The sequence below is a fragment of the Dermatophagoides farinae genome, chromosome 1 (assembly GCF_024713945.1).
Source record: "Dermatophagoides farinae isolate YC_2012a chromosome 1, ASM2471394v1, whole genome shotgun sequence".
In the NCBI taxonomy this organism is placed as follows: Eukaryota; Metazoa; Arthropoda; class Arachnida; order Sarcoptiformes; family Pyroglyphidae; genus Dermatophagoides; species Dermatophagoides farinae.
The window spans coordinates 5429285-5452049 of record NC_134677.1 but is presented as its reverse complement, the minus strand read 5'-3'; the positions used below and the strand labels follow the sequence as shown (position 1 = coordinate 5452049).

The following is a 22765-nucleotide window of genomic DNA, read 5'->3' as shown; positions in this document are numbered from 1 at the left end:
ATAAAAAAACAATTGCCAACGACACCATCTAGCGATTATAAGTAACAGATGCGAAATTTGAATTTTTTTAATAACGCCAATTTTTTATTATTAATTTATTAAAGAATCAAATATATTTCAAAGAATTCAATTCAAAATCAGTTTATTTTGTAAAAGAAAAATTTAATTTGTGAACAGTATTTCTTGTTCGGCCGTATTCGTTTTTGGTTGTTGTTGATTGTCTATAATTAATGGAATAATATGAACAATTAAAATTCTTGTAAAAAGATAATAAAACATTTACATTCATTGATAGAGATGATTAATTTCAATAAAATTTATTATAAACGATGAGTTAATTCTTATTTTAGTTAAATTTGGACTAGTTCTTGAATAATAAAAATTACTATTGTGGATTGAATTTTCAGGAAATAAAATTAATTTTTTTGTTTGTTGATTTTAAAGATTTTGAAAAAAAATTCTATTAAGAGAAAATAACAATCATTACATAGAAATATTTCTACTATTAAAAAACTCAAATACTTACAAACTTGTTCATCATCAAGATGAAGTCCTAAACCAAGATGATACATCCATGTACCCAAAATTCCGCCAATATGAGGAGCAATTAAGCCACCCACCAACCAATATAAATGACTATGCGGAGACCAAACCTCAGAACCATAACCAATCATCCAAGCAAATAGCCGGGCTGGTATATCACGTGCCGGATTCAATGCCGGACCACAATTTAAACCAAAAGCGGTGATCAAACCGGCAAGAAGAATAAACAATGCAATTGAGATTAATGGTTTGGGTGTATTGAGATTTCGATGATCAACAATACATAAGATGCCCAACATTAACAAACCACAGCACAGAATCTGATCGATAACTGCACCGGAAAGTGTAAGATGATGGCCAGGATGTGAAGTGAGAATACCAGCAGTCGAAGTAGCATTAAAGAATGCTGAACGTACACCACCATCAAACACGGTTATAGCCGAATAATGATTCATATAGGCTGGGTGAATAAATAATCAAATCAGATATTGTGATTGTAAATTAAAATGTGATCATACCGACTGCCGTTGCCAAAAATCCACCAATATATTGGCCAAGAAAATAATGAAAAATTTTCCAAAAAGGAAGATGTCCCAATGCTACCAAACTGAGCGTAACGACGGGATTCACATGAGCACCGGATAATCGAGCACAACCATAGTAGCAAAGCATCAATGCCATGCCAGTGGCAAAACCGATGGCAAGCTAAGGAAAATTGTTCCCTTGTCTCATCAGTTTTATTCGAAAGTATTTTATTGCTAAATACTCACCAAATCAATCTTGTGTGGTTTGCTCAAGATTTGCACGGCAATTGAACAATCACAGACCAACTAAATTAAAAATTAAAAATTTTGTTTGGTTGTCGTATTTTAACAGTTCTATTGCTGCTCTTACCACAAGAATAAATGTGCCAACCATTTCGGAAAGAAATTCACGAATCGTTTGATTCTGAATCCTATATGAATGAAGAATGACACGGTCTTGAGCCATTTTTTAAGCGAAAATCCTTTTGAGAAAATATATGAGGACAAATTTTAAAAAAAAAAATATTTAAAGTCTGTTCTACACGACAAAGAAATTAGAACTAAATTTGACATTTGGACAATTCGCGTAGATAACCACACCATCATCTTCGTGGTTATGATTTCCATTTTTTTTCTTGCTTTTTTCGTGCATTGGCATATCCATTACACTTTTTTGTCTACAATTTCAGATATACGATCGATTGATCATTGCTGTTGTTTGATGTTGGTGTTTGTTTGCTTTTTGAATGTCATCGGTTTGTTGATTTCATTTGATTTTGTTTGCCGTTAATTTACAAGGAATTGAAGAGAAAAAAATTTTCAAAATCACCATTTTCACCAATACATTGATCAGTGACATTCATGAATTATCAATATTTATTTCGAAGAAAAAAAAATTTTGCTTTATAAATAATAAAATCATATGAGAACAAAAACACCATAATCAAAGTGGTTTTCTCGTAATTCGATATCATCATTGATGGCGATTGTTTCGAATTAATCGAGCTATTTCTTGTTTTTTATCCATTTTTAATGGCCATGAGGATGATAATCAGAATTCTCAAATTTATACTTATCGTGAAGAAATTTGAATCTCAATGGAGCCATCCGCATATGCATGCATATGATGCATCACATGAACAATCAATGATGGCCACCTGAATTTACTTACCGTTATTTTTTTGTTGTTATTGTTTATTGACTGGTTGTACACTAAGCACCCACTTGTTGTAATGAATATAATCGACTTGCTTGAATAGGAATAATGATAGTTATTATTACTAGCTTAAGGATGAAACAAAAGGTTACTTTTTTGTCTTTATTTCTTGCAATCATCCACAGATGTCAAATGTAGCTTACGTCGACCAAGATTTCCCTCTCTGGTTAGATTAGAAATGATATCAACAAAATTCAATTTTTTCGGCTTATATTACATTGACTTTTATGCCAGTATAATTTTATCGGTAGAATGATGATGATGACAAGTTGGTTTTGATCATCCAACCATTAATAAAATGAACTTTTGCATTCTTTCTTCTTGGTTAGCCTAGGCATATAAAGTCTATTCGATTTTCCTATTTATTTCTTTGTAATTTGAAAATGAAAATTTTTTTTTTTATTTTTAGACTTTTTTTTATTCATCAGCTACAACTTGGTTGTTATTGGCTATGTATCCTTAATTGGCCAAGGATACCACACACGGATTGATGATGCTGGTTGTACGATAAGCGATTCTGCACACACACACATACACATACACACATAAACACAAAACCCGAAGGATTATTCCATCATCATCATCAACATTGACGTTATTATTGTTATTTCCATTGAAGCTATGGAATATTTTCTACCGTTATGTATGGTGTGTTTGTTTTATTATTAAAAAATACAAATTACCATTGTTCTCTATAGACGAACCGTGTATATCGTATCACCGGGTTATGGCATTTAAAATTATCCACCCTTTATATTTTCAATGAAATGATAAAGATAACAATTTACAAACCTATTGATCGATTGCGTGATGATGACAATTGAATATTCGATTAGATTTCCGTTTGGGTGGTGATATTTTTTCATGTTGTCTAACGAATTTCAATTAAAAATAGGTGTGTTGACTTATTCATAGGGTTTCTATTGTTACATGATGTCAAACAATAGATGTGTAATTGAAAATTGTTCAAAGGACTGGAAAAAGAATGAAACAAGAATAAAAAAATAATTATCATTAATGAGAAAAAATTTTAATCAATATTTTCATCGGAATCAAGCAGGGGAAAAACAAATTATTGCTTTCGTAATCAATGATAATTTAGTTGCCGATGACTAATGTTTTCTCGAACCTTGTGTTGATGATTGTTTCGATTTTTGTGTAGATGATGCTGATGCTGATGAAGAGGCGGAAAAGGCTGAAGAATTGTTAGAAAGTCCGGATGAAGATGATGATATTTGCTGGCTACCTTGGCTTGAAATGTTAGATGTTTTACTGTTCCCTAGTCGATATTCAGTAGAGGCTGATTGTTCGGATGAATGATATGATGATTTCGCTAAACTTTTATTGTTTGATGCTGAAGATGATGAGGATGAGCACTGTGATGATGTAGAATGTTTACTCGATACAGTTTCAACACTTGTAGAATGTTGATTGCTTTGTGAACTGGTTGAATGTTTTTGGCTTCCTGGAGCGAATGCATTAGACATTGTGGGCGATGTGGATGATGTTGTATTGCAAGATGATCCATGAGAGCTACCAGCCGAAGAGACAGCTTTTGACTTTGGCATAGTATTGTCGTTATCACCAATGAATGTTATTTCATTGAATGATCGAATATAGATTAATTGCTGTCTTTGCTCATCAGTTAATGTATTCAAACGGGCTAAATCACGACGATGTGTCATGACAAGTATAGCATTTAAACCGGCCTCTTTAGCAGCATTACATTCGGATACCGATTTTGTTAGAAATAAAACATGTTCGGGTGCTATATTGATTTTCCTACAAACAATTTTAAATGTTTCTGGATCATCCAAAGGACCAATAGTATTATCAAAATGACCATCGATCAATAGGTTAAGATCACCATGATTTGTTTTAGCCATAAATCGTTTAGTTGCCTCAATCCAGCCATTACTTAACACAAATAACTTAATATTCTGTGTAATACGCCAATGTTTAATCTGAATAGCAACATCTGAATAAACGGGTGTTTCAATCTTATCTCTATGATAACCATCAAACCACATATGTAATCGAAAAATATTGATAGCAGAATTATCACGTAATTCATCCAAACATTTCGTTACATACTGAAGAATAGTTTTTTGAATCTCACGTTTATCAGAATCAGCATCTGCCACAATTGGTCCACCATCTTCACGGGATTGTTTACGCAACAATTCAATATCACGTTGTAATACTGGATTATCCCAATTATTATGTAGATATGTTGTACAATTTAATTTAATATATGGAAATAGTATACTATCCATGAAATAAGATTTGGTTGCCGTACCGGATAAATCAAAAAATATGGCCTGTGGTTTTCGTACTTTGATGGGTCCCATCGTCGTTGTGAACAAATAAACACACACGGATAGAACAATCAGACACACTCACACAAACATACAACACAAATAACGAAATTAAAATTTTATCGTAAAATCATATTTATAAATCATGCAAAAAATTCTAAAATTGAATTCAAATTTCAAAAAATTTCTTTTTTGAACAAACCCAGACTAGAACATGAATGAACAACAATGAACTAACAAACAAAATTGAATTTGATAATCAAATTATGAACATGAACAATTAATTAAATATTCTTGGTTAATATCATGATAGATGGAATGTGACGAAAGTCTACTTGACTGATACTTCTTTCTTTTTAGATGTGGTGTTATCTTTTTTGCCTTCTTTTTCCAATTGCCGACCAAGATATTCCCAATTTTGCACCATTAATTTTTGCACGCATAGTAATGCTTCATATCGAACGTTTGCATCTTCATGTGACAAAAGATGCATGACCAATTCTTTGCCATGAAGATTTTCAATTACCCTTTAAATTTTGATTGATTCATTAATTTGAATAAAATAATTTTCTTTGGAAAAACAATTATTTTTCCTTTATTATACTTACACTTTACCTCTTGGATAGTGGCGAACATATTCACCGATATCATGTGCAGCTACAGACAAAACCATTGGTTCGTTAGATGCTTCTAATAATCGAATCAATATTTTCAATAATTCATAGTTTTTCTCGTTTAAACGGGCAGCATTTTCACGCCAAAATTTTTCAGTAGTATGTACCGGGGACCATTCCAGTCGTCCTGACCGAACTTCAGTAGAATATTCATCAAACGATGATAAATCTTGAATTGATTCTTGGAGTTTTTGATACAAGAAATCGATATCATCTTTAATATCAGGATCATCAAATTTCTGGCCAGATTGTTGAAGAATTTCTAGATGTTTAAGAACTTTACACTGGACTAATGTAATGGCATTTTCACGGGCGATTTCAGGCTCTTCGGCAGGTTTTTCGATCATATTCTGTTGGCGTTGTAAAAAACAAAAATAAAAATCAACTTTTGTGACGCAAATAGATGAATAGAATGATTAAAAATTAAAAAAAAATTGACAATAAAAAATCAGACTCATTAAATCAGTTTTTGGTGTTTGCTATCATAAAAATTTCAAGCAACTAGGAGTTATCCATCATCTTGTCAATTGAAATGGAATTTTTTTTTTTAAATTCATCATACAAAAACTCGTATTCGTATAAAAAACGTACTCGAAATGTGGCCAATATCATTCGAATGACTTTTTCTTTGATCGATTCAGAAAGAATGTCAGCCAGCTTTGGAATTGCATTGTATCGATTCATTTTCAGTACTAAATTCTTATCGAATGTACAAATCCATACACAAAATATCAGCTGATATTGAATTTGGAAATTGCTACAATTTCCAAATGCATCGAAAATGGCTGTCAACCCATTGAGATTAACGAATGCTTCGCGGTATTCATCGATGCGTAACATCAACTGCAAACATCGGGCAATCGTTTGAATATATTCAGTGTTCTGTATAATGGAACAAAATTATTAATCAACCAAGTGAATAGAATAATAATAGTCAATATGATATTACCGCTTTAACTCGTTCGATTAGCCAATTTAAATAAAGAGTTAGATCGCCCGATTCTAGCCGATTTTTGACACTCCAACAAGCGCTTTTTGCGATTAAAAGAGCAGTCTAGCAAAAAAAACAGTTAAAAATTGATCAAATAAATTAATTAGTGATGATACAGACCATATTCTGAATGAATTCGTCATCTCTTAATATCAACGGAAAAAAATGTTTCCATAATGCATCTTTACGTTTCGAGCAATAAGTGTGAAAAATTTCTACACGATTTCGATCCTCCAAGAACAATTCATCAATCAAGCAAAGTATATACTGGATCGTTTCATCTTTTGAAACCGTAGACAACATTGTCAAAAATGTTTCTGCCATTTCCATTGAATGTTGCTGCACGAATTCAGCACGATTATCGGCAGTCACTTTTTCATATGTCGTGATGAATTTAAAATCACGATCGGAAATCATTTGAGAAGAATGATATGATTGCCAGGAAATACATTTTTGACGAATATCGTTGGCTTTTTGATGTAACAACGATGTGGCAGCGACAGCAACTATGTTTATGTAAAAATGGGAGTTTTTTTTATCCACCACAAATTCACAACAGTTAAATTACCTTTGATGTCGCTTTCATTGGACATGACACGTTCCAAACGTGATGATACATCGGTCATGTTTTTAAATTTATATTTTTCTTGATTCAAAATAAATTTTAGATTAAAACCTCGGTCAGATTCTAACTTTGGACTTCAGGATCGAAAAAATATGTTGAGCGAGCAGAAATAATGTCAACTCAAAAAAGAGGAAAAAGAGAGTGTGCGCGTGTTGTACATACTTTCGGTTGCCAAATTCATACATTGAAACTCAAAATTCGAAATTGTAAAAATGTAATTTTATTGGACAAGAACGAAAAAAAATCTACATCCAAATCCAAATCTTAATGGAAAGAGACGATTACAAAATTCGTATTGGACGAAACCGAAAAAACCGAATAGTAAACATTTTACATTGCAAATATTGAATGAATATGATGTATATAATCGAAATTGGCATAAATAATAAAGTCAAATTATGATTCTTATGATTTTTTTTCATCTGATAGATAAGACATTGATTCTGATTGTTTCGAATCGAATTTCCACCCGTTGTCATTATTAGTTTATTTGAGAAAAATGCTATTTTTCTTCGATTCTAACGCATTCCAACTCGAGTGACCATGATGATGATGAAATCCTGTGGTAATCCATCGCCATATCGATATCAGAAACGATTTCATTCTAGTTTTTTTCTTACATTTTTGTTCCCGCATTTCTTTTTTGATTGCGATATATTGGGATAATTTTAATGGCATCATTTTCATAACAATTTTGTTGCTAATTGCCACTCAAGTAGAAATGAAAACGGGCACGTGTTTATACATAGGAACACTCAAATGCAATTCGTGGCTAAAGTATGGTATTCATTGAAGTTTCGTTTCAATTTTATTATTACACAAGTTATAAAAAAGTACGTTTCGTTATAAAAATAAAGAAAAGAAAGAAAGAAGATAAGAAAGTTCAAATTTTATCTATGGTTTTGATTCGAAATGATTGATGAAAATAGAATTGAATCTGTTTTCGAATTTTGCTGCAAAATTCCACACGTGTTGCGATGAGTGGCTCCAGATGTTTATCGCTAGAATCGGGTAACAAAATTCGAATGCTACGATAATATCTACTGAATTGATGACATAATTGATCAATAGTGACAATTATTTTGCTAATAGAATTAAATGTCGTTTGATAACGATGAAAGATCTCTTCAATAAGAGTTTCGTTCATTGCTTGCAGACGAACCATATAAATCCACAAAATTGTCCATTCGAATTCGTTTGATAGCAGCATAAAATTTGCATCGATTTTGATGTCACGGGAAAAATTTAAGCGAAATTTTTCCACAATCGATTGGATTCTTGCTAAATTATAATGAACGAATATTGATTGATTATATTTTGATCTGAATTGTTCAAGGTTTCTCAAACTTAATGCCTTATTAGGATATGGTGAAAGTAGTGTCCACAGTTCCATTGTTTTAACGATTGAATCTAAATTCTCTAAATCCATTGTTAGCCTTTCTTTTTAAATATTGAATTTTATTACCTACCTTGAGAAACTTGTTCACTGTCAATAAAATCATTCTCTTCTAGACAATGTTTGAATTGATCATAAGAATGAATATGATTAAAATGATCAGTATTGAGAACGTTTCCTATTTTAATCACCTTCAATGTAATATTTGGTAATTTTTCACTAAATAAACGTTGGCAAGAATCAACATGATAAGATTCATTTTCAAGAGTGGTGATGATCACACAAACTTTATCAATGATTTTGTCATCAAACTTTAAACTTTCGAACAAGTAAGAATGTATCAGTTGAAAATATATGCAAGATTCACTTAAGCTGGCTTCTGATGCTTTGAGAGATGCAAGGAATTTATCAAATTCATGTGATTGAATAATTTTTGCTTGAGTAAGTGAAACGAAATTCTCGACTGCATGAACTAAAAGTTCAGATCTTCGTTGATTAAAATAATTTGTAGATTTTGGTTTTAATTTGATTAAAACAATCTGATCAAAATGTGTATCGAATGATGATAAAAACCGATTACCGATATCAAATGTGGAATCATTTAATAATCGAGAAAAAACAGTTGGACGATCAAGTTGAATATCCAATGCATTCAATGATCGAGTTATAAATGATATAGGTAAAATGAACTCTTCAGAAATTTTTCGCAATTCAATTTCTAAATTTGATAATAAAGGCCACCATGAACGAAGATGATGATTACGAAACGATAATCGAATGTCGAACGATTGTTTTGAGGATGTTCGCCACTCACATTCGATTGTGAATTGTTTAACAGGTGAATCGGTATCATTAATATGTATGGAAAATAAAGAATTTCTGAAATGGCAAGGTGAGGCTGGGACACGATGATAACGAGCGAAAAGATTAATTGACGACAAAAGTTGGTCAAGAAAAGTTTTAATTAATTGAAACATTATGGTGATGAAAAGTTAATGTAAAAGAACAGAGAAAAGTCAAATTATTCACAAATTAAAATAAAAGAACGCGAGAATCACTCTTGAATGATTGGTGGCAAATCAGTATTATGGCCTTCACGATTACGAGCAACTTCAATTGCCAAAAATTGAGCACGTGGTACAACAATTGTATTTTCTTCTTTATAATCGGAATGAGAATTTAATCGCATCAATGTGGCGAAATTAAAATCTTCAGTTTTGTCTTTCATTTTGATGCAGAATTCTCGCCATTGTTCTTTGGCTTTTCATAATAAATGCAATAACATTATGAGAGATTCAACTAAGCTTCAATATCACTTACCTTCATTCGATTTGATCATTTCTTCTGTCAGTGATTCTACTTTCAAATCTGGGAATTGTTTTCGAAACTCTTCATAAATATAGTCATCATTCTGTGTCAATCGAATCAAATCGGAAGTTTTTATTGAAGTAATCAATTTGTAATAGGCTTCCATGTGGCGAATAGCTGTCGACATCCAAGCAATTTCAATAGTAGGATCATTGCCAAATTCTTCTGCAGGTCTACAAAGAATCTCTCCAATCGAAAGTTCTGGTTTGTCTGATTCTGAGTTTTGTTGAGTTGATTCTCCAGGCATTTCATTCACTTGTGCCTGGCTTTTGTCCTGGGAGCTATTGGATTGAGACATTTTCAACGATGATGAACGACGAGATCAATTGAAATCTAACTAATTACAAAAAACCCAAACACGTGTAAAAATCACAAAAATTTACACAGTGCACAGTTTATACAATTCAAGTAATTTATTTATTTATGATATTATTATATTAATTTCAAAATACTGAATTCTAATAACAAATGTTAGACAAAATAAAAACCTATATATCACTTAGATTTGACAACGACAATTGAATCAGTCGAATCACTATCCGAAACATCATTGTCACTATTTGAGATTGGTGATTCTATTCGTGCCAGATATGTGTCGAGCTTTTGGGCCGAAGCTAACAACAAACCCAGATATGGAATTGATGGTTTTAATGGCCGGGAAGTGTATTCCGGATGAAATTGTACGCCCACAAAATAGGGATGATCACGTAGTTCCATGATTTCCATACGTAGCATGGTTGTGTCTTTTCCTACGAATCGCATTCCAGCTTTTTCCAATCGATCAAGCATATCGATATTTACTTCATATCGATGACGATGTCGTTCGTACACACGATCATTCTTCGGATTATAAAGCCGATAAAGAATAGAATCCTTATGGACAAAGATTGTTTCTCGTCGACCAACGCGCATTGTACCACCAAGATTTCCACCGTTATGTTCAGGCATTTCGACAACCACTTTTTCTTTGGCATCCGGATTCTGTTCTTGTGATTCAGCATTTGTCATTCCAAGTACGTTACGGCAAAATTCAATAACAGCACATTGAAATCCAAGGCAAATTCCTAAAAATGGCTGTTTTTTCTGCCTTGCATGTTCGATGGCAAGAATTTTTCCCTCGATACCACGACCACCAAAGCCTCCAGGAACAAGTAATCCATCGGCTTTGCAAAGTTGTTGCCATGCTTCATAATATTCTGATGGGTTATGTTGCTTTGTCGTTTCTTCCAATGATGATCCTTCGATATAAAAGATTTGTAACTTTCGATTAATGGTCAATGATGCATGATTTAAAGCTTTAATCACAGAAGCATATGAGTCTTCCAACTTGGTATATTTGCCCACCAATGCTATTGATATCGTTTTCAAAAGACGATCATGACGTTCGGCAAGGCGTCGCCATTTATGCAAAAATTTTCTTGAAGGATCAGGCTCAATAGATAAATTGAATTTTTTGGAAAAATATTCAATCAAACCCTGTTGATCCAGTACTAAAGGCACACGGTAAATCGATGCTTGATCACAGAGACAAATAACTTGATCTGGATCTACATGGCAATAGTTGGAGATTTTCTCTTTTATAGATTGATCAATGGGTTCTTCACTTCGGGCAACAATCTAGATCAAAAATAGGGATTAGCTCATGGAATGAAAAAAATAGTTTCACTTACGAGATCTGGAGACAAGCCAAGAGCACGAAGTTCTTTGACTGACACTTGTGTCGGTTTAGTTTTGTGTTCCCCGGTTGATTTAGGTTTTGGTAATAAACTTACGTGCACACAGCAAAAATTTTCCGGACCTTTTTTCCTAGCGAATTGTCGAAACGATTCTACAAATGGCATTCCTTCAATATCGCCAATAGTACCACCCAATTCAATAACACATATATCGGGCACTTGTCCGGATGACTCATCGGACAGATTATTTGAACCATCATCACAAACAGCCAATGGCTCAGTAACTGGTAATTGCGCAACACGTTCAACCCATTCTTGAATTTCATTGGTAATATGTGGAATGATTTGTACCGTTTTTCCCAGATAATCACCAAGACGTTCTTTTTCAATTACTTTTTGATAAATTTTTCCAGTCGTTATATTGTTATCACGATGTAGTTTTATGTCTAAAAATCGTTCATAATTGCCAAGATCGAGATCGACTTCTCCACCGTCGTCTAATACAAAAACTTCGCCATGTTCGTACGGCGAAAACAGTGATGCATCAATGTTGATATATGGATCAATCTTAATAGCCGTCACAATAAACCCCATACTTTTTAACAATGTTCCAATTGAACTCGATACGACACCTTTGCCAATACCAGAGATAACTCCTCCAGTGACCAGAATATACTTCATTATTTCGATGATTCTGGGATACGTTTGATGAACAAAAAAATTGAAATATAAACCTATGCGTTAATGCAGTAATTAATTTGATATCAAATTTGATAAATGCGAGATTTACAGCAGCTTAAATTCGGCGCCAATACCATATGTGTTGTTAGGAATAACAATGATCGTTTATTCAGACAGCGTGATCAATTCATACAGCGCACTAAGAAAAAATTGAGAAGTTTAACCTCCAAAATACATTCCATTTCATTTTCATAAATGATGTACACTATCATTTGTTAAACTTCGCACTTTATTTCGATCGATCTGTGAAATCACGCGCGGTTTCTTTTTACGTAGACCAACTAATTCATAAACCACGTATCGGATCACATGATTTTAAGTGCATTATGTGTTTATGATGATGATGATATTCGCTGATTTAGTTTCAAAAATTATCAATTCGGAAACGATAAAGAAATAATGTCTGTTGTAATCGAAACGACAATCGGCGATATAACAGTCGATCTATATATCGAACAACGTCCTATGACATCCAAAAATTTTCTCAAACTTTGCCAAATGAAATATTATAACAATTGTGCATTCCATTTTGTTCAACGTGATTTTATCGCACAAACAGGAGATCCATCCGGTACCGGTACTGGTGGCCAATCTGTTTATTCATTAGTTAGTGGTTCGGACCAACAATCACGATTTATAGAAGCGGAAAAGAAACCAAAACTGAAACATGATCGTCTTGGCCTCATATCCATGGTGAATAACGGTGAAAATTTACATGGATCACAATTTTTTTTCACACTTTGCGACTCATTGAATTATCTGGATAATGTTCATACTGTTTTCGGCGAAATTACCGAAGGTAATGATGTGCTAGTAAAATTGAATGATACAATCTGTGATGATAATCATCGTCCTTACCAGGATATAATGATCACTCATACAGTAATTCTTGATGACCCTTTTCCTGGTATTGCTGGTTTAAACATACCATCAGAATCACCGAGAACTAACCTTGAAGAATTGATTAATTCTGATCGAATCGGAATCTGTGAAGAGGTAGTGGAAGATGGTAAAACTACAGAAGAAGTTGAAGAAGAATTAAGAGATAAAGAAGCAAAACAACGTGCTCTGGTTTTGGAAATGATCGGTGATATACCAGATGCAGATATTAAACCACCGGAAAATGTTCTTTTTGTTTGTAAATTAAATCCAGTTACCAGGGAAGAAGATCTTGAAATTATATTTTCAAGATTCGGAAAAATTCTAAGCTGTGAAATAATCAAAGATCAGAAAACGGATGAATCGCTGCAGTACGGATTTATTGAATTTGACCGTAAAGAAGATTGTGAAAAAGCTTATTTCAAAATGGACAATGTTCTGATTGATGACCGTCGAATTCATGTCGATTTTAGTCAATCTGTTTCCAAAATAAAATGGTTAGTAAAAGTCTGATATAAATAAAAAAAAAATTAAATTTGATTTGTTTTTTACAGGCGAGGGAAAGGTCGTGGTGTCACTTTTATAGATGATGAGGAGAACCATTGTCAAAGTCGAAATCAAGCCAAGTCGTTGCAGTATGTACATTCATTGACATCAAAAAATGATAAAAGAAGCCATCAAAATTATCAATCGCGTTATAAGGAGCCGATAAACGATAAACGAAATCAAAGGGATCATCGAGAAGATTCAAGAAAACGAAGACGAGATGATCATCATAGAGATTCTATGAGAGATAGTAAAAACGTCCGGAAACATTCATCTGGTCAACATCGATACTATCGCGATTATGATGATGATGATGATTATCGTAAACGTTGCCATCATCATCGATCATAGAATAATTTTTTTTTATAATATAAATTGAGTCTAAATTAAACTTGTATATATGGAGATTTTTTATGATCATGAAATTCCTAAATGAGTGGTGAGATTCATTACAGATAATACAAAATCATTTTCTTAGATGAGAGGGCAAAATGTAAAATAAACTAAACTTTTATATTATTCTTGTTTTCTTCCCCTTCCATAAAATCGAAATTCATTGTGTTTGAGGAATTTGGATCATTATCATTTTATATAATATATGATATGATGATGTTGGACATGTCTAACAATGTGAACAATTGACATTCCAATGTGGATTTTCATCTATTTTTTTCAATAAAAAATTATTAATAATGAATAAAGTTAAGTGATTATTATTATTAAAAATATTTTTCTCCCTCTCGATGACTAAGAAATCTTGTGGAATTTCATTTATACCTTGTTTATAATAGATGGCGAAAATGAAAACTGTCGTCTTGAATGATGATGATGATGATGACGATGGTGAAGAGAAAAAATTCTTGATCATTGTGTCGACGACTATCAAAGTGATCGAATCAATTTTTAATGTTGTCAGTATAGTGTTTTTGGGATCGAATGTTTTTCATCGAGTTAGTGACAATAGCAATAACATTATCAACAAATACCATTAAAGCAACAGATGAATGCCGATGATAGTTTCAGTAGTTCTTCCGATGAATCGTCTTTAATTGTCACCACACCTTCACCACAACAGCCACCAATTTTTGTACAGCCATCAACTAAAAAACTTAACAAACTTAATTCAGGTATAAATCCAACTTGTAATCATCGGTTGGCTTCATCGTCTAAAGACGATGATAATAGTGACGAAGAAGACGATTTATTTCCATTAATTGATCCAAATCAAGAACAACAAACATTTCGACTATTATTGACGAATAAAAAACGTGATCGTGAAGAATTTTGGCTTGTTTGTAAAGCATATTTTTCAATCGCATTCCTCATGACTGCATTGGTTTCATTATTTTTTTTATTCTTTAATCATTTAATTTTAAATTCCAATGGTTCGACCTCAACTACCCATCATTATAGATCACTAGATAATGATGAAGATTTAGCAAAATCAAATTCATCGACATCAACTTATCAGATCAATCTAGATATCGACGATCATTATCACCTATTCTGGTCACCTGATTATTCGGACGAAACAATTTTATTTGAATTGAAACTCAAACTACAAACTAATTATGATTGGTTTGCTTTTGGCTTTTCCGATCATGGATCCATTGTTGATGCTGATCTATGTTTGATCTGGTCCGATAAACGTCGAAAATTACATCTGGAGGTTGATTTTTTGATAATTAAGTTGTTTGATTATGATTAAATAAGTTGAAATTTTTTCATTAGGATGCAAAAACTGATAATGATACAATGGTTATCATCGAACATCATCGCGGTCATCTATCAAATGATTGTCAATTCATCAAATCCAAACATGATTGGAGACAAAAAATTCTTTATGTAGCATTTCGAAGATATTTCGATACATGTGATCCAGAAGATTATCGAGTCGATGTAAGTTTTAAAATTTGTTTATTATAGATTCATCTTCTTGGTATCTCAATTTTTATCATACAGAATGGAACAACTCATATCGTCTATGCTACTGGTCGTGGTCCATTAATTCGGCCAGAAGGATTACATTTAATTGATCATCAACATGGATTTCAACGAGCTCAGCTATTAAAACCACCTCCTTCACATTCTATAACGAAAACAGATGTTGCTGATGAACAAGTTCAAACTTTGGATTTCCTAGTCGATAATGTTACTATTCCAAATGTTGAGACGACATATTGGTGTACGTTGGTCAATTTACCCGAAACATTCAAGCAACGACTTCATATTGTTCAATATGAAGCCGTCATAAATGAACAGAACAGAGATATTGTACATCACATGGAATTATTTCACTGTGAAGTTAATACCGAAAATGAACTTCCACCATGGAATGGTCTATGTCACGATTCAAACATGCCGAAATCATTGGAACAATGTAAAAGAGTTACGGCTGCATGGGCTTATGGTGCTGATGTGAGTATTGATTTCAAATGATAAATCAAATGAAAAATACGAACCTGTTTTATTTCAATTTAATTAGCCAATGATTTATCCAGAAAATGTTGGACTACCAGTTGGTGGCGAAAATTATTCGCTTTACGTGATGATTGAAGTACATTACAATAATCCAGAAATGAAAGCCGGATCTGTAGACAATTCGGGAATACGAATCCATTATACTAAACGTTTGAGGCCAATTGAATCAGGTATATTGGAGATTGGTCTGGAATACACTGAAAAGAATTCCATTCCACCGAACACCCTGATGGATTTACGAGGATATTGTGTATCGGAATGCACCAGAGTCGGTTTACCACCAAACGGTATCACTATCTTTGCATCACAATTACATACTCATTTAACTGGTGTTAGCGCGTGGACTGAACACGTTCGTGGTGGTATTCAGCTGCCCGATCTAAATCGTGACAACCACTATAGTCCACATTTTCAAGAGATACGAAAACTTCCCAATGGTGGTATACACGTTTTTCCGGGTGATGCATTGATAAATGTTTGTCGTTATGATACAAGAAAACGTACCCGTATGACATTGGGTGGTTTCAGTATTAATGATGAAATGTGTGTCAATTATTTGCACTATTATCCTCGTAGCGATTTGGAAGTTTGTAAAAGTTCAATTGATACAGATCACCTACTGGAATATTTTGAAACGATGCGATTATATGAGAATCAAAATACATCTAGCCATTATTCCATTGCGGATAATTTTTATAATATTCATTGGACACCTTATCGTATCCAAAAATTGAATCAACTTTACCAGACGGCACCACTATCGGTACAATGTAATCAATCATCAGGACAAAGATTTCCGGTAGGTAATTGAGTAAAATCTAAGATAAAAAAATAATAGGATGTCTTTACTTTAAATGAAAATGATATCCCACTTACACACAAACACAGTAAAATAAACGGGAAAAAAATCTTGAAGCTATTTTCAAAGAGGTTCCGGAAACATATTTCCGCCATTAAAAAGAATGAATGAATGAGATTATAATAATAATAACTTTACCAAAAGTATCATAGAAATACATGATCATAATAATAATAATAATAATTGGACCTTTGAGTTTCCAAAGATTTTTTTTTTTTAAACGAGATGCCAGAAAAAAAGTTGCCTTTGCCCGAATTCAATTCGAACAAAAAAAAATCCTAGATCCAATTTACAACCAAAAAAATTCGATGAAGAAGGGTAATAAACTTGAATCCGGTATTCGGTCATTGCATCATTGTAGTAACTCATAGGAAAACTGCAAAACACATTTCATTCTTTATATTTCCAACATAGATCTGTTTGATGAATTGAGACAGTTTTATTACACACTTGGATAGAACCACTTGGATAGAATCGTTCAAATATTTTTTTTCCTCAGCCATTCGACACGAACAAGATACAATTGTTGTTGTTATTATTATTATTAGTATTTGAATGATAGTATCAAAAGGGTTAGACTATTATTATTATTATTATCATAAGGATCCTAGAAACCCGATTGAATTAATTTCAACGATGAACACAGAAACTGACAAGTTTAGTTAGTTAGTGTGTGTGTGTGTCTAATCATCATATAATTTAATTCTTTGTTTCTTTCCCATATATTATTAGTTGTTAAGGACTACAACATCCGACATAACTCAAATAAACTATTGTTAGAATCTAACTCATTCAATTCACATCCGTACTAATCAATTGATTTTGTCATTTTGTTTTAATTTTTATTTTCGTCATTGAAACTTCTATTTTCGTTGCGCCTGATGATTGTAAATAATGTTATGGGTCGTGAACCAAAAAAAAAAAAAAAAAAAATCTAGGGTTATTGGGATGGAATCCCATTCACCACGGTGATAAAGAAACCAATTGATCAAGCAGAGAATGCGTCCAATAATCGTTGTCGATGGGTATTGAAAAAATTCCAACCCATCAATAGCAATGATGAGAATGATTTTGATGACGATGATAGCATTGGATTCATGGACAATGATGAAGATAACGAATATGATGATGATGATGATGATGATGATGACGCCATGAACATTAAATGGTATCGTCGAAGACAACATCTAAGTAAACGGCAACGTAATTGGAAACAACGGCCATCAAAATTGAAACGATCAGATTTCAATGGTCATTCCCAAATGATTTCATGATGATGGTTATAATTCAAATGAAATCCAAAATTAACTTCAACATATTGAATCTATGATGTTATCAATAATAACAATAACATTTAATCATATCGATTACATGGAATGTAATATGCCGATATATTATGTATTGTTTCAAATTTTATTCTTACATTCTATATGATCCGGTCTATTGATCTATTAATTAATTATTATCAATTAGACAAGACAGAAAGTTTTCATTTTGTTCACACTATAGTTACGATTATTACCATCATGTTTGTTGTTGTAGTGAATAGTTAATGATGATAATCAATTTTGATTAAAATTTAAAAGATAATTTGATTGATTTGATTTTCTCATGTATTAAAAATACATATCCAAGAATTTTCATTGAAATGCCATTCTCATTCATTATCCTGGAACATAAGATCCTTACAACAAACAACGGTTAAAAATTCTTCATATCAGATGGATCGATAGGCTTTATTCGTAAGCTAGCATCAGTGATGTGATGAAAAAAAAACTCAATTATTCTTTAGATCATTATAATAACTTGATGTTTTATGGACGCGTGTAAATTCGTGCATTGAAAAAAAATATTACAATCAATTCATATCGATAATTGACACGTCGTCGTATCGACATTGATCAAATCTATTCACATCATTCATACGTGCATAATTATTCCAATTTTTTTTTTTATTGAAAAACACACGCACTGAAAAGTTGAATTTAATTTGAATTTAAATTTTTTTTTTTGGATTTTTTTTCTGGTTATTATTTTTTTCTTTTTTTCACATCGATCATATCATCGAACATAAAATTGTATACATGACTTTTTTTTCTGGTTAGTGACAAAAAAAATTTCTAACGAGAAAAAAAATCTCCGGGTAATTGTACCGGATTCCGTTTTTCCCGTTATCAATTCTTTGTATGTATTGTGATGTCATTATACGAAAAGCTTTTTCTTTTTTTTCCAATTGCTCTTCAGCCTCGGTTTTTTCGCCGATCATCATATTCCAATTAATAAACTTATTATTATCATTATTGTTCAATTTTTTTTTTTTGATTCTTGTTGGCGTCGGTATTATATTTGGCCAATCATTATACGATGATGATATAACGGCATTTAACATATCAATCGAACATCATAAATTCAATCGATGTTCGTTTAATGTGATGCTTGCAAGGATACTAAAAAAAAAAATACTTCGCATAAATCTTTCAAGTACAGAAGATTGGTTCAATATTTGATAAAGTTTTTGTCTATCTTTCCAAGTTGATATATCGACTTGGTGACCAAAATGATAACAATGGATCTTATGGCTGATCACTCATAGTTTTTGGAATAGTTCAATGACGAGTTGAATTTATAATGAGACCAATATCATGTCTATTGTATATGGTATTTGAATTGTCTGTCCAAGTATACATAATTCTTCGTACTAATAATAAGAATTTTATTATTATTCTCATTCTTATGGTTCCACAATCGATCTTACTATCTATACAGCCATCCATTTAGCTTCATTTTTTTTATCTATTGAGTAATAGATTATATTTTTGTACCGTATCATAACGTGCACTTTTTTCAACAACAACGTTTTTTACGTTAGAGTCGGTTGGTCTTTTTTTCTTTTTGCTTTCGTTTTTATTTTTTTTTTCTTCTTAGCTCTCCAACGAATTGTAAATTTGAGATATTATACCGGCACATAGAGATCATTAGTTTATTTTTCATTTTTCTTTTCATCACTTGTTTATGGATAGATAGTTAATACATGCATACACATTCACAAAATGACATGATATGCGAGAGTTTTCGTTTTTCAATGAGAAAAAATGAACTGAATTATTATGCGAATAAATGTTAGGAATTTGGAAATATTTTGACTATATGCTGATGCTATCCCCTTTATAAGGATGATGACATTTAATAAAATTGATGTCATCATGTTAAGAGGATGATGATGATGATAATAGCAAGATTCTTGGCGATTTTCTCACTTTCGACTCTTTTTGTTTGGTTTTTTTTCTGTTTGTCATCGTCACTTACACCCTCAATGAATCGGGAATCACTTTTTTTCTGGTTCTGGTTATAGTCGTCAATAATAGACGAAAGTTCCTTCTCAATTGTTCACTGGACAATACATAAGATAAGAAACGAAAATAAAAGTAATGTATTGATATGACAGATCGTTTTCTAATGATGCTTTCATCTTCGTGGCCCTCCTATATTCTTATATGCTCAAACCCTGAACAATTGATAATGCCATTATCATCATCATGGTCCAGACATAATATAGCATTATAAATCAGATTTTTAAGTACAAACTAATATTGGTTTATCAAGTAAAAATGTCCATATAATTTTTTTTCTCATGAAATATGTTAGTTAGCATCACGATGGCGACAAGTCACATACACACATACAATGAACGACTTATTGAATCTTTCTCCCTCTCTCTTTCTCGATTTTCTTCACTAACACACACTCATATTAATATATAATAAAATACAATACAATACCAGAATGCCTATTTTGTTGATTGAATCCAAAAAAAAAAAAAAAAAAAATTCTACCACACACATACACATACACATACATATCACATAGACATATATCTATACAGCACATATTAATAAATTAAAATTCGATCTTGATATCCGTAGTGTAATAGACAGTGGCGACAACAACGTCGACGTTTCAAAAGTCAATGGAATTTATTTGTATAAAAAAAACTTCCTTCTCTTCCATTCCCCAATTTTAGCGTATCGGAAAAATTTTTCGACATTAAATTCAAAGATAGGAAGAGAGAGAGAGAAAAAAAAAGATAATGAAATTTGGTTCGATTGTGGCTATGACTTGGTATTTTTACTTATTTTACACTTTACATCCAAGATAAAAGAATCGCATGGTTTGTGTATGTGTGTGTATGAATACGATGTATGGACTCTATTGTCTGTCCTCTTCGAATAAGGTTCATTTCTATTTTTTTTTTCACTGCAACCCAACCATATCTTTCTTGAATACATTTAGATTATGGAATTTTAATCATATCATTCACAATTTTTTTTTGTCATTCACCAAAGAGCCATACATTCAATCATGAAGAGACTTTGGATTTTGATGCCATTCTTTTTTTGTTTTGTTTTGTTTGTATTGCCAGTTATTTTTCATATATTGGCAGCTCAACACTCTAGAATCCATAAATTTAATGACCAAAAAAAAAGAAGCAGAAAAAAAAATTTTTTACCCCACGATTCAATATGATGTCATCGTGTCGATTGCTTATGCTACTTCTGCTGCTACTGTTGGATGATGATTATTCCCATTTTTTCAAGCATTTTTTCCTCGTTGATTTCAACATAATCGATAACAATGTGATGAGAGACAATGCTCAAGAGATCAATCGCTCTTCTTCTAATAATCTTCATTACAGTCGAACTTTGACTCTTTTTTCATTGTCATTCCAAGTCATCTCATTTCATTTAACTATTATTTTTTCTATAATCTGTGATATAATAATAATTCAATTAAGATCCAATTATTCAGTCTATTGGATAAATTTACGTTTTTTGTGATCATCATTGTAATGACAAACATGATGATGATTATGATGTTTGTTGATTGATCATTCCATATAACATCAAAGCCTTATGGGGATTTACAATACGGAAAAAAAATCTTAGGTATAATGAATGAATACATAGAATTCGAAAAAAACCTTATGGTAATAATTAATTTAGTTTCTCAATTTTTTTTTTACTTTTTCTCCCTTTTATGCTAATTAATACCATCCAACAAAAAAAAAATTTCGCTTCTTGCTGACTGCTTTGTGGAATCAATGAAAATAATCTTCTTCTTTTTAGAATCGTTAGAAATATTATTATTTATCAATTTATGAATAGAATCTTTCAAGCATTGAACAAACGATCAGAGATTATGGCCATCCATTGTATTTAAATAACTATTTGATTGAAAATAATATTTGTGAACGCGTGCAATTTCATTTCATTATTATGTTGTTTGAATATTAAAAAAAATCCTATCATGGTATCAATTTTCGTTTATAATAGAACATTTATATAACCGGAAAAAAACACACACACACACATACACATACACGGATATAAAATGATAGAAACTTTTTTTTATTATTATGATTATCTTCGTTATTATATATTATATAGTTATTTGCATTAAATTGATATGCTATAAATAAAAAAAAAAGAAAGGCAAAATTCATTTAAACGAATGACATGCTATATTTTATTTTATATATTATGTAAATGGAGAAAAAGTTATCAAGTATTATTTTCACATATAAATAAAATTTTGTTACCAATAATGATAATAGATCCATCGATGCAATAATTAATCCAAATCATTGATGTCCACACACAGTTCTTGCACAAATGTTTTTTTCATTTTCTTGCTTTTCATTGATTGGGTAGATGGATGGAAGTTAGTGGTTGTGATTGATTGATTGATTGATTGAAAGGAAAAGGCTTTTTTAGTTATTAAATTGCTGTGAGCATTATGTGCTTGTTCGATATGTATGTATCAGTGTGTATTGCTGCTTTGTTGTTGATTGTCATTCCTATTTTATATAATTAAAGGATTTATATTTAACTTATCGGTAACAATAAGTTTAAATGGAATGTAGTGATGATT

The 22765-nt window shown here is 31.8% G+C and overlaps 7 protein-coding genes across 13 annotated transcripts; 2 read left to right on the top strand and 5 right to left on the bottom strand.

Moving 5' to 3' along the window:
* Window positions 1-125: 125 nt before the first annotated feature.
* Window positions 126-7014, bottom strand: VhaSFD (V-type proton ATPase subunit VhaSFD). Of its 2 annotated transcripts, XM_075735229.1 has the most exons (8): window positions 6835-7014; window positions 6387-6772; window positions 6217-6329; window positions 5867-6152; window positions 5210-5625; window positions 5004-5128; window positions 527-874; window positions 126-221 (listed from the first exon to the last, which is right to left on the bottom strand). In XM_075735229.1, the coding sequence occupies exons 1-8, from the start codon at window positions 6890-6892 to the stop codon at window positions 163-165; spliced, it is 1791 nt and encodes a 596-aa protein (XP_075591344.1). In that variant the 5' UTR covers window positions 6893-7014; the 3' UTR covers window positions 126-162. The 2 variants fall into 2 exon arrangements, with proteins under 2 accessions (XP_075591344.1, XP_046910488.2); XM_047054532.2 differs by lacking the exons at window positions 126-221; window positions 527-874 and having other exon boundaries at window positions 4719-5128; window positions 5867-6157; window positions 6225-6329; window positions 6835-7012.
* Window positions 1529-5128, bottom strand: LOC124491835 (enolase-phosphatase E1). Of its 5 annotated transcripts, XM_047054540.2 has the most exons (5): window positions 3413-5128; window positions 2501-3257; window positions 2376-2446; window positions 2239-2317; window positions 1529-1549 (listed from the first exon to the last, which is right to left on the bottom strand). In XM_047054540.2, exons 1-2 carry the CDS (start codon window positions 4632-4634, stop codon window positions 3250-3252), a joined length of 1230 nt encoding a protein of 409 aa, XP_046910496.1. In that variant the 5' UTR covers window positions 4635-5128; the 3' UTR covers window positions 1529-1549; window positions 2239-2317; window positions 2376-2446; window positions 2501-3249. The 5 variants fall into 5 exon arrangements, with proteins under 5 accessions (XP_046910496.1, XP_046910495.1, XP_046910497.1 ...); XM_047054539.2 differs by having other exon boundaries at window positions 2376-3257; XM_047054541.2 differs by having other exon boundaries at window positions 2239-2313; window positions 2376-3257.
* Window positions 7015-7680: 666 nt separating the features above from the next.
* Window positions 7681-9264, bottom strand: LOC124491832 (uncharacterized). 2 transcript variants are annotated; one of them, XM_047054533.2, is made up of 2 exons: window positions 8361-9264; window positions 7681-8310 (listed from the first exon to the last, which is right to left on the bottom strand). In XM_047054533.2, exons 1-2 carry the CDS (start codon window positions 9262-9264, stop codon window positions 7775-7777), a joined length of 1440 nt encoding a protein of 479 aa, XP_046910489.1. In that variant the 3' UTR covers window positions 7681-7774. The 2 variants fall into 2 exon arrangements, with proteins under 2 accessions (XP_046910489.1, XP_046910490.1); XM_047054534.2 differs by having other exon boundaries at window positions 7681-8301.
* On the bottom strand, window positions 9232-10037 carry LOC124491856 (protein PBDC1). The gene is made up of 2 exons (XM_047054572.2): window positions 9608-10037; window positions 9232-9547 (listed from the first exon to the last, which is right to left on the bottom strand). The coding sequence occupies exons 1-2, from the start codon at window positions 9951-9953 to the stop codon at window positions 9342-9344; spliced, it is 552 nt and encodes a 183-aa protein (XP_046910528.2). The 5' UTR covers window positions 9954-10037; the 3' UTR covers window positions 9232-9341.
* A 12-nt stretch (window positions 10038-10049) lies between these two features.
* Ctps (CTP synthase) lies at window positions 10050-12308 on the bottom strand. Its single transcript, XM_047054520.2, has 3 exons — window positions 12122-12308; window positions 11326-12065; window positions 10050-11272 (listed from the first exon to the last, which is right to left on the bottom strand). The coding sequence occupies exons 1-3, from the start codon at window positions 12147-12149 to the stop codon at window positions 10151-10153; spliced, it is 1890 nt and encodes a 629-aa protein (XP_046910476.2). The 5' UTR covers window positions 12150-12308; the 3' UTR covers window positions 10050-10150.
* A 4-nt stretch (window positions 12309-12312) lies between these two features.
* LOC124491839 (peptidyl-prolyl cis-trans isomerase-like 4) lies at window positions 12313-14016 on the top strand. Its single transcript, XM_047054548.2, has 2 exons — window positions 12313-13448; window positions 13506-14016. The coding sequence occupies exons 1-2, from the start codon at window positions 12472-12474 to the stop codon at window positions 13846-13848; spliced, it is 1320 nt and encodes a 439-aa protein (XP_046910504.2). The 5' UTR covers window positions 12313-12471; the 3' UTR covers window positions 13849-14016.
* A 347-nt stretch (window positions 14017-14363) lies between these two features.
* Window positions 14364-18434, top strand: Tbh (Tyramine beta hydroxylase). The gene is made up of 5 exons (XM_047054514.2): window positions 14364-15166; window positions 15229-15396; window positions 15460-15915; window positions 15983-16777; window positions 17776-18434. Exons 1-5 carry the CDS (start codon window positions 14498-14500, stop codon window positions 18109-18111), a joined length of 2424 nt encoding a protein of 807 aa, XP_046910470.2. The 5' UTR covers window positions 14364-14497; the 3' UTR covers window positions 18112-18434.
* The last annotated feature ends 4331 nt before the right edge of the window (window positions 18435-22765 follow it).